At 43.5% G+C, this 12,215-nt stretch overlaps 1 protein-coding gene across 1 annotated transcript; it reads right to left on the reverse strand.

The window, feature by feature from the left end:
• Nucleotides 1-5,293: 5,293 nt before the first annotated feature.
• On the reverse strand, nt 5,294-11,574 carry UMPS (uridine monophosphate synthetase). The gene is made up of 6 exons (XM_082763052.1): nt 11,404-11,574; nt 10,605-10,758; nt 8,420-9,088; nt 7,612-7,787; nt 6,960-7,074; nt 5,294-5,978 (listed from the first exon to the last, which is right to left on the reverse strand). Exons 1-6 carry the CDS (start codon nt 11,542-11,544, stop codon nt 5,803-5,805), a joined length of 1,431 nt encoding a protein of 476 aa, XP_082619178.1. The 5' UTR covers nt 11,545-11,574; the 3' UTR covers nt 5,294-5,802.
• Nucleotides 11,575-12,215: the final 641 nt, after the last annotated feature.

The raw sequence follows: 12,215 nt of genomic DNA on the forward strand, positions 1-12,215 counted from the left end.
GCATGGAAAGGGAGAGCAGGAAGGAAAGTGGTGGGAAAGGTAGGGCAGGAACTTTGTGCCAGCTTTGCCACCCAGAGCAGCAAACACTTTGAACACAGCTCCACTGCCTCTAGTTTGTGAGGGACCAAGCAGCTTAAAAACAAAAGAAAACCATTTGCTTTCTTCCTTTGCATTTGGAAAGGAAAGGCGCAGCCAGTGCTCCCCTTTCCAGCATTTCTTTTGCAGATTACCTTTAAGCTGTGGCATTTCCTAGCACATTAGTTTGGTGCTGAGGGAACAGTGAATGATGGCAATGTGAAGTTTGACCCTGCTAGGGGGTTACTCGGGTAGGGAGGGTAGAAAGAAGGAAAGGAAGGGACCTGGAGATGCGATGAAAAGCTTTGCTTCTTCCCCTGCTCATGGGGTTGGGGGGAAAATCAGCTGTGAAACAAACTGCTCCGAAGAGTTGCCAGGGTATATAACATGGAGAACAAGTGGAAGATGGGAGTCTGTCCTGTGGCACCCTTCTGAGAAAGTGCAGAGTAATTCCAGCAAGAAGGAAATAGGGCCAGTTGCTGTCAGGGACAAGCGAGCAGCTGCCTGTTCCCTGGCTGGCAGCACTAGGGCACTGAAGGCAGAGCAGCACCACGGGCAAGCCACTGTGTCCTACAGGGATGTCTACTACCACATCTGGGTGGGGGAAGGATTGAGCCTGTAGGTCAGGCTTGTCTTTTACCAAAAGAATATCAGAAGGTACCAGAGAAACTTTATACAAATGAATAATCAATTGCATGTTTTTAATTTTTATGGTCTCTCCCTCCAAGTTTAGCTTCTACTTAAGGTTGCATCTGGAAATAAAATAAAAACAAAAAAGAAGTGATGCTGTGAGTGAGAAGCTTTACTTTCCTGTGTAAGCAGATCTGCCTGTACCCTTGGCAAGGTTAGTGCCAAGCTCTGTCATAGGAATGGTGTATTTCAGTCAGCAGCCATTTATTTGTGTCCCTAAACACACGCAGCCTGACCACAGCTAGCATTCCTGAATGAAAGCTAAAGCAGAAGGCATCAGCAGGTCACATGGTGATGGAAAATGTCAGCTCTTGTCTGGCCAACTTGGAACCCAGATGCCATTGCAACATCAGCTCCATGTTTCCACAGCCACAGCTGGAGGCTGCTGCTGCACAGCCCTGCAGGGGCTCACTTGCTGTCCCATCAACGTGTTTTCCCATTTCTGGGAGTGCTGTTGTGTCACACCTTGGGAAAAGTCAATGTCAAGCATAGCCTTCGTTGCCTTGTTAGCATGGAGATTCCTTGCAGCTTGTGATGTACAAAAGCCAGGTGTGATACATGCCCTCCTAGCAGCCTCCTTGCCCCGTACAACGATGCAGTAAGAAGGTGATCAACAGCTGGAGGCTAAGCCCAAGCTTTAGAACACGAATGCCTCATGCTTCTGCATGCATTTAATCTTGCATTTCTCCAGTTGCATGGAAAGTGAATGAGCTAGCGTATCGAGGAGTGCCACTAAGATGTCTGGCAGGAAATACCAAGGCGAGGTAACTAACTACATGTGCAACCCAGCATCTCCTGTGGGTTCCAGCATCATTTCCTGATCTGAACATACTTTACATTGGAATTCAGCTCACTGTCGTTCCTCCTCCTCTTCACTGCCCATCTGAAAAAAAAAAAAAAAAGAAAAGAAAAACTACAAATACAAGGGAGGTTTTGATTTCATCCTGCCCCTTTCTCTATTCCCATTATCAGTGGTGTCGTGCTCTGGTCCCAGCACAACAGAAACTTCTCCATTCTGCTTTACATTGACACCTCTCAGCAGAGCAGAAATAATCAGCTGCAGAGAACACAGCAGAATTTCCCCAGCTAAACAGTCCTATTTGTTAAAGTGTCTGTTGTATAGCTACTATTATTTCTACAGGGATAGATCAAAAGTGACTGCACTGCTCATCTGCTCCTACATTATCTATTTGACCTAAGCACAGCCTATGGCCATACAATTACACATGGTCTGAGGCTTTATTTTTCATCTCTACTCAGGAAACTGTGCTTTAAGCAAGAACTTCACAGCTATATCCTTGTTCAGGCTTCCTCCTCTCCTCTGTATTGGCCAGCTTCCACACATAACCCTGCATTTTCACAGCCTGACCGTGGACAGCACGAGCTTATGAGTTCAGAGCATGACACAGGTCATGCAGAAATGGAGAATCAAGAGCAAAGAAAAAGTCAACCCAGACAAGCAGGCAGGGTCACTGCTTTCAGCCTGCAGGAGTCTGTCAAAAGACAGAAAAACCCAAAGCCTGAGCAAGCACCAAACTGACTTTTAATTTGTTGCAGAGTTCGAACACGAAGCTCTACTTGTCAGTGTGATGTAGACCAACCAAGACCTAACAGAGTGATTACAAACAAACAAGATGTCCAGCCCTGTCTAGTCTGCAGTTCAATTAAAAGTCTTCCAAAACAGACCATTTCCCTGAGTCACTGACCTCCAAAACTCAGGAATGGAAACAAACTTCCTCTGGGTATTTCACATTCCTTCGGTTCTGTTTCCTAAATGCAATGTTTGTGTCACTTGCTAAGAACCCACAGCAACAGGCTTTCCAAGTACATTTAAGGGGAAGTGATGCAGTCATTTTTTCTGGATTTAGATCTCCAATAACTTTTTATGGAAGTTTATGGAAACAATAACACGACCTGTCAACTATTGGCTACTAAAGCATGTTGACACTGTTATGTACAAGTACATTTAAGGACAAAAATTTAAACTGTTTTAATTTGATGCTGGCTTTATCAAGACTTTTGCAAGAATTTTAAGTCTGAGTAAAACACTGTACTTAAGCAGCTATCTTGATTAAAAGTACCCATGCTGCTCCTCCTTGTTCTAGGCAGAAATGCCCACAACAAAAAGACACAGTGAAAATTACACACAAATGTGTGTGCTACATAACAATTCCTTAATGATTCCAGATTGGGCTGATCTCTCATGCAGTCCCCGGTGACTTGCTCAGAAATACCAGCAAGGTAGCTGTCGTCCTGGTGCAAGCACTGACATCACTTGACCACAGCCTTACCCATTATGAAAAGGACAGTATCTTTTCATTCTGCTATCAACGATCCTCCAGAGTGAATTAAGGACAGCAAGTTCATATAAATGCTTCCTTGACAGATAACATAGATCATGTGACAACCAACAAAGTTAAATACAGCCTTATGCCTCTATAAGAGGCTCTAATGAGAGCAGAGAATGAACTGCAAGACTTCCAGATTCATATATTATAATGCAAATTAGTTTTGTAAATTGTGACCTAGTTCCCATGTTAGAAACAGTTGGGATCAACAGCAGGAACTATGCTACGAATGTGAGCAGCAGAGGCAAGCAAGGAAATTAACATTTGTTCTTAATTTGAAATGGATTTTTAATCATTTTCAGGTGCCTCAAAAAAAGGCACACATGCTTGTTTACTATAATCACCCGGACACAAGAATGCATGTAGGAGGTAACATGTTTTTGTTTTGCTAATTGAAATGTTTGTGACATTGGTGTCAAATGAAGTACTGGAATACAACTTTTTCCGTGACTTACTCAATGCACAATGCAGGACTGAGAAATAGTTTTCCGATCTGTTGCTCAGAACTTGTTTCATAAAGTTGAGTTGCAAATACCTTCCCAAAGTAACAAGATATTAGATCACATCGCTATCTCCAAATTCAGTGGCTATTTTTTTCCACCAGAGGCCTGATAAAGTAGCTCTCGGATCTTCCTCATGGTTTTAGCTGCATAAATTTCAGATGCATACTTCATGGTTTGTGGAAAATACTGAACTCACCAAGTTCTGCTTGTGCTCTAACAGTGACCCTACTAAAAGACACAGTGCTAAACCCAAATCTGAGGCAGCTGTCTAGTAAACTCTACTGCCTTAAGTTATGGCATCACAAGGGAGTAAGTTGTTGAAAACCAGGTAAGTTTCATCTTAAGCATATCTCAAGTTGGCATCAACAGTGGAAACTATCGGCTATAGAAGGGCTAGGGCATCAACCACCTTGAAAAATAGAGCCTCGGCTCCACCTGGTGGACAAAGCAGTTTTCTGCAAAGCCGTTTAAGCAAGAAAGCCTTGCTTCTGCTACATGCCTCAAGGATATTAGGGAATTAATGAGAAACAGCAAACAAATCCCTGAACCCACATTCACTTTAAAGGATTGAAACTTCTTAGAAGTTGATGCAAAGTATCCTGACTCGCAGATTATTGCAGGGCAGCTCACAAGAGACAACACACTCATCAAGTTCCAGTGGTGAAAGGTGGCCACGAGAACCTTCACGTTTCCTGTGCATGGAGAACTCCACCTAAACATGGTACGTAAGACTCTTGAACCAAACAAAAGCCCCACAGAATTTTCTCTGTGTATGTTTTGTTTTTCTAATACTCTTTCCACAGCAACAGATTTATAAGCCCTGTAAGAAACCTTCATCAAGCACAGGAGAAACACTTCCAAGGAAAATGAAATGCAAAAGGATAAGGTCATTATCCTCAACCTACACAGGCAGCTAGGAAGCTTATCAATTGCAAGTTTCTGAAGTCTGCCTGCCTGCACAAGGTCATAGATACAAGAAGCATACCACAGACCCTTAAATCCAAGCCCATTTCTCTTCTTAGGCACTCTGCATATGTTAATCCAACTGACAGCAAGCACAAAATCTCCATTTGAACTTCAGCATAACCCTAATCTCCTGAAAGGCTGGGAAAAATGTCAAATATTAAAGCCCCAAAAAAATCTCACCGGATATAATTGCTCCTAGCCTACAGGCAGATGTATTTAAAAAAGGATCCAGCTTTCTTAGCGTACTTTGCATCAGCAAAGAAATAGCAATGGTCTAGAACCATACCACCAAGCATCTGCATTCTTCACGTTTTCATGTTGGCAATGAAAATTCAAGCTGATTTCCACCTGGAAAATACTGGATCTATTTAAGGTGATTCCATCCTATCATACGTGATATTTCAACTTAACCTTTCTTCACAATGCCAAAGCATGGAAAGTAATTCCTGGAAAGATTCCACAAACACTTTAATAAATCAAGCAACAGAGAGTATGTATTTGTTTCTCATTAGAGCAATCAGCAATTCCACCATAATTAAAAGCACAACAGCTGGGACCTATAAAGACTCTTGTCAGAGCAGACTATAAGCACCATCAGCAGTAACTCCTGCAGTCACAAAAAACAGCAGAATGACTTATTTTTGTAATGCCCTGGCTCTGAAAATAAACAGTGTTTCGCACTGACACAGAAAAAAAGACTTACAGATCCAGTTACATGAAAATAGTAGCAAATTTATTTGAGAACATATTATTAAATTTCACAGCATAGGATCAAGACGTGATACCTTTACTTGGAAATTGTGGAGTTGAGCAATCCTGTGAGATTAAGACAGGTCGGTGCTGCAGGTGAAGTTAATAGTGAAATACTGACCCAATTTAAGGGTGAGGAGGATAAACAGGAGCAACAACCGCAAGGCAAATATTCTCGGAGTGTTCTCATTCAACATTTTTCAGCATAGAAAATGATTAAGACTAAAAACTGAACATAAAATTTTGGTTTCATATATCCAACAACTAAAAATACTGAAAAATAACCACGGCAGGTACAACTTTGTCTGTATGTATGCAATTAAAAAGTAATTTAGCCAGCAACAGATTTCTTTCCAAAAGGGCCCAGTATTCTACTGGCTGAAGTGTCAATGTATTTACGTAGAAGTCTCACGATGATTACAGCTCCATCAGCTCTGCTTATTGAGTCGGGAAGTGAACTGCATCCCATCTCACACATGACCACCAAGCCTGCTTATGTAGCTCTCCCAAGCTGCCTTCCTGTACTTCTCTGCTTCTTGAAGGTGGTCTGAAGCTGACAAGATGCCTCGTCCCACAATAATGATGTCTGAACCTCTTTCACTAATAACTTCCTTGGGGCTTAGGTACCTCTGTCCAAGATTATCACCTGAAACAGACACACCATTTTTTTTTAGTTTGTGCAAAATTATACATTCTAAAAACTTTCAAAGAGATGGAACAGAAAACAGGTACGTTGTTTCAGTTCTCACCCTAGTAATCCATAAGGTACCTCCAACTAACGAACACCTACCAATTACTGTGGCAGGCATGCTCTGCTCCTGTACTTGACATAAGTCTTGCTCAGGCTTATGAGCCACAGCAGGCCTCAACGTGATCGCTCCTCGAACCAGACAGCTCATTAGCCACAGAGCCTCAGGAAGACCTCTATACCATGAAATCTCACGGAAAATAATGAAGGAATTTCAGCTGGACTACAAATCAATCACTTTATTAGACAAATGTGATACTGCATCTCTTTCCTCTGTTTAATCAAAGGAGAAGTCATCTTGACACCATTCCTGTTATTTATAGAGGGAAGCTTGATGCTCTCTCCCCTTCATACCTGTTGTTTATGCCATATAGGCACTGGACAATCAGCCCTCCCCTCCAGCTGTATCCAGCCCCTGTGGTGTAACTAACTGACAAGGACAGGATTAAATGCTAAGGGGAAGGGGACTGTCCAACCTGAATCATAAAAAATTGGCAAGAGCCTTGTATCCTGGAAAATTACTGAACAAAAGACAACAGCCTCGCAATCCTATAAATAGTAATCCCAAGCAAGAACTTGGATACTGATTAACTGCTGTTAAAAAAATATAACGTTGCTGTTAAAATCATTATATTCTATATTATAAAAAATATAAACCTTGTTATTTCTATAAAGATATATAATAAATCCTTAACTGCTTCTATATGAGAGCTTTGTAAAATCTAATTCCATGACAATGACACAGATCAAATTTGACATAGAGAGCCCTCATTTTTCATGATTTACCAATTCCAATAGATGGATCTGATGCTCAAAAAAGCACTGATCTTGCACCTACTGCATTTACAAACACACTCTAAGTATTTCAGGAGACATTACCTCCAGCTTGCAGCTGTACCCCTGGAGTTAAGTGAAGAAATTCTGGTTTCTTACTAACTCTAGATCCAGATATGAATCCAAAAACAAAATCAGAGTTTTCTTCAGCCATCTGTACCTGAAAAAGACCAGTAAACAGTTTCAAGTCATATACCTAAAATCAAGCTTGCCCACTAATCTATTTCTGATGCATGCATTGACACATTAAGGTGTGCAGAGCAGGGGAATGAAACATTGGAGTGTTCTAGCAAGTTCTTGCTTTACCAATATAAAGTCACCTAGAATTGACTGATCCCTCATTGATTTTAGCTTTGCTTGCAGACAGGAATGCAGAAGTTACTCTTGTTTCTAAGTTGTAAATGATACACTCAATGAACTTACACTGATTAGAATTCTATTGCTAATTTAAAAAAAGGTGGTGAGTGGCAAACCTATCACATTCACTAGAGCTCACAGTGTGAATGACAACAACCTGACACCAGCAGCCTGCAGATATAAAACTTTAAGTGTGACACTGTCAGATTCCTGAGTCTGCACAGAAAGAGAGCCTATAATAAATAGTGCTGGAGAGACTTTTGGAAGCATAGATGTCAGCAGCACACAAAACCTCCCTCATCAGAACACTTTACAAGCTGAAACAGAAGTGCCTACTTACTGCAGCTTCTGTGTATTTGCCCGTTGCAAGTGACCCTTGGGAACTCATCTCAGCAATGAGAAGGCAGCCCCGCTGCAGAGGAAGGCCGACTTCCTTCAGACCCTTCACAACTCCAGAACCTGGCACCACGTGAGCATTAACTATGTCTGACCAGGATGCTATTTTGAACGTACCACCTGAGAAGAGAGAGAGAAAGACACACACAAAGTGAAATTAGTCATTAGAAATGTATTAAACAAGAATCATGACTTAAACAAAACAAGCAGCATACTAACTCATTCACGTTAAAAGACTTTTTACTACTGAAGCTTAACAGTTGCAAGTGCAGTTTTACCAGACATTCCTGACAGCTGCACAACCACAAAGCATCATCTCCCAGTTTTATATTACAGAAGCACTTAGTAACTTGCCTTTACTATTCATTACGTCATTTACAGTGAGCTAAAATTCTACCATCACAGGTGCAACAGTATTCTGATCATTTACAGCTGCAGTAACAAATGAAAGCCATAACAAGCACACAAGCATAGCAGGCTGCTTTATAAGCCCCACTGCATTTCTCGTGGCAAACAGCTATTCAGAAGTACTTACTGAGGACAAGCATAGATTCGTTAAAAGATTTAGGTTTTGGAAGGGACCTCTGGAGGTCGTGCCCTCTCAGCAGGGCTAACTTCAAAGCTAGATCAGGTTGCTCACGAGTTTTCTCCAAGGTCAGAGATCCCACAGTCTCTCCTGACAGCCTGTTCCAGTGCTGCAGTTACACAGACTGGCAGCAAAATTATTGTAAACCAAGGTTGATGATAATCACCTTCATACTGATGTTTCACTGTGTTTCCAATGTCTGCAAATTTCCTATCTTCAAAAATCAAGAACTCGTGTCGATCTGCGAGTGCTCTCAACTCCTTTACTACTTCCTGGGTGAAATCATTCAGGATATCTATGTGAGTCTTTAGGATACAAATGCTGGGGCCCAGGCTGGCAGCTAACTGCAGCAGCTCTTTGGATCCTGTGACATCAACGGAAAGGCACAAGTTGGTTTGTTTCTTTTCCATGAGTGTGAGAAGCCTGGCTGCAACAGGATGCACCCCGGGCAGCTCAGCACGAGCCCTGAAGCTCAGCTCTTTACAAATCCTTTTCACAGGAGCAGGACCATTCTGAGCCACTGGCTCAAATACATTTCCCCGAATAAAGTCCTTCACCTTCTCAACCATCTCAGCGTCCACTTCTCCCTGCTGCTGGAGAATATCTAACAGCCCCGACAACGTGCATACAGAGTGCAGACGAATCCCACATTCTTCTAACCTGGCCTTCCCACCCTGCTCCCTGTCCAACAGCACTACAGCATCTGTGACTTTCAATCCTTCTTTCTGAAGAACTTCTGCAGTTTCCAGTACACTAGATCCACTTGTTACCACATCTTCAATGATTAAACATGTTTCTCCTGGATTAATGATGCCTTCTACCAGTCGCTTGGTACCTTTAAAACAAAAGGCATACACTTAACTAAATGAACAAGGTTTAAAAGACCACATCAGAACGCATCAGAAGTATCAAGATTTTAACCTGATATGTTAATGATGATATCTATTTTACATACAAGCATATGTTGCAGTAAAAAATCAAATCAGACTTCAAGAAAATAGCAATTTCATACTGTCAGTATGTAGAGAGAATTTCTTTAGTTAATACCTGATACCAGGTATCACAGTTCTTACCACAGCTCAGTAATTGACTTGTAATCCAATTCACAAAGACTGTTACTTCTCCAAGGGGATAAACAGATTTTGTATATTCCATTAACAGAAGTGACATATTATTAGCTGCACATATTTAAATAATCATTGTGTAAGTTGACTACAGAAATTCTGGTTTAGTATTACTATGCATTGAACCTTCAAAACACCAACAATATTTTCTCCTGTAACTTAAAAGTCTTTAAACTAAAAGTTACTTTAAATGTCTTAGAAGTAGCAAAGCCATTGATACTCTTCAACATATTTTCTATTTTTCACAGGCATTATTCTGTGCTTAACATCTCTGTTGTTAGAACAATTAGGAGGAGTAAACCCCCCAAATGCCTTTGCCAGAACGAATAATAGGCACAAATCCATGAAAGGCGTCCCGGGGGGCAACAACAAAGGCTGCCTGGCTTTACACAGACCGCGGTGCTTCAACCATGACGGTCTCACCAGTGTAAGTACAGCTCTGCAATCTGTGTGACACCGGAACCCTTGTACCAGGCAGTTAATTGCTGTCACAATCAACTTGTCCTTCACAAGAAGGAATAGCAACAGCTCTCCTGCCTAGCACACTGGCTAACATTTAACTTCGAAAAACATCCTCTCTGACTGAACGCTGTTGGAAGAGGATAGTGTTTATCACACAAAGAAATCCATTTGACAGAGTATGTTAATGCTTCAGTTTCCCTCTCCTACACACACCCCTCATCCCCTTTCCACCAAACTAAAATAAAATTGATCACTGTGTAGAGAACTCACTGCTTCTCACCCGGTACACCTTGCCCACTGATTAAAGGGTTACAGGATATGAAAGAAAAAGAGGTTTGAGAGACAAAACAAGAACAGACTACAAAAGATTCCTCTTGGAATCAATATGCAAGAAGTTCTGTTTAGGGTTGAGACATGGCACTGGTCTCAGCACGTCAGAAACTGCAGCAACTGTTTTTGTAGAGGGTGGTAACCCACAATAACTGTGCCAGAGGGAAAAAAAAGACACTGTGGAAGCAAAGAAGCAGCTCATGAGCTTCCAAACCTACTACAGCAGGATTTGAGCTGCAGGCTAATAAGAGACCAGCTGGGACAGCCTGATGCTGTGGGAGATATATTTCAGGGCAAAAGGTGTAGCTATTTCCATTGAAGTCGTAGTCTTAAACTGAAGGAGGGATGTATATTAGAGAAGAACCTTAAAAATATAGTTATTTCACAAACCAGCCAACAAGTAAATACAAATTCATCACGTGAAGAAGGTTTTACCGTAGTCTTTTGCTTCCTTCCTCCGTATAAGCATGGGAACCTGCTTTTCTGAGCAGATAATTGTGGCCAGTGGCAATGCTGTGTAGGGAACACCACACACACAGTCATACTCGAGGCCAGCATCTTTCGCTGTTTGAAACAGAAGATCTGCAACCTGAAAAATACGTGTATGCGAGGCGTCAGACTGGAGCGACCACTCCTCAACAAGTCCACCACCAAGGGAAGGGAAGGCACAAAAAGCTCTCTCCTTTGCATTATTTGATAGCTGCCTAACACCGATAAAGAAACTCCAGCAGTTTCTCCACAGGAAAGCATCACTGCTGTGAACGATGCTGCTGTGAAGGATGCTCGGGACTCTTCACACCCTCTTTTTTTGGTTACTTACCACGAATTTCCCCGCCTTGAAGCAGGCAGAGCGAGGAAGCGATGCCACAAACGCCCCAGGCGCCACCACAGGGCAGGATCCCCAGGCCCCTGATACGGCAGCATCCCCCCTCCTCCTTCCTCCTCCTCCTCCTCCTCTTCCTCACAGGATCACGGAACATTAGGGACAGGAAGGGACCCTGAAGGATCATCGAGCCCAATCTCATCTCTTCTCCTCTTCCCTTTTCCCTCCTCTTCCTCCTCCTCTTCCTCCCTTATATTCCTCCTCCTCCTCCTCCTCCTCCTCCTCCTCCTCCTCCTTCCTCCCTCCCTCCCTCCCTCCTCCTCTTTCACCTTCCTCCTCCTCCTCCTCCTCCTCCTCCTCCTCCTCCTCCTCCTCCCAGCGCAGCAGGGGCTCCCCCCCCAGGGCCAGCACCTGCCGAAGGAGGCGTGGGTGCGAGACGAGGCCTCGCAGGTCCACGTAGACGGGCGAGGTGATGCCGCTCTTCAGCACGAAGCTGCCGAAGCGCAGCGCGCCCGCCGCCAGCAGCGCCGCCGCCACGCCGCCCGCCGCCATCTGCCCGGCCTCCCGAGATGGCGGGCGCGGCGTCAGGCTGGGTGGCTGCGCATGCGCAGCGCTGTGTTTTCCCCAACCACCCCCGGTCCCTGGGGACGGGCACGAACGGTCCGGGTGCGATTGGTTCCGCCCGTTAAAAAAAAAAAAAAAAAAGAAAAAAAGAAAAAAGCCGCGTTGGGAAATGAGACGGAGCCGCTTGTTCTCCCAACAACCGAGTTTTAATCCAAAATAGAGAACAGCCCAGAAAACGCGTCGCTAGCACAGTCTGTTTATAGAAAGGGTGCACAGTCCAAGCACACGGGCATGGCAGCCATGGCGGCGGTGCCAGCCCATACCAAGAGGCCGACTTTACAAATGGCGAGCGGGCAGTCGTGTGCCCCAGAGCCACACGGCGCTTTGGGCAGGCCAGCGGCGTGCCGAAATTGTTAAGGCTGTGGACGTACTTCGCACCTTGAAAGCGCTGTGTCGCTGGCCATGCCGCTCCCCCCTAGCTCCAGTTGGTGGTCGCAGTCGTGGACAGGCATTGAGTTTTGCCCTTAGCGAACAAGGCTGACACATTTTATATATATATATATATATATATATATATATATTTTCCCTTTCTGTCACATTTGCCTTCCAAAAGTCACCAGCCAACAGGTCTCAGTGACGGAGCAATGCCAATGGGTTTG

Source organism: Aythya marila (assembly GCF_965140915.1).
Source record: "Aythya marila genome assembly, chromosome: 6".
Classification (NCBI taxonomy): domain Eukaryota; kingdom Metazoa; phylum Chordata; class Aves; order Anseriformes; family Anatidae; genus Aythya; species Aythya marila.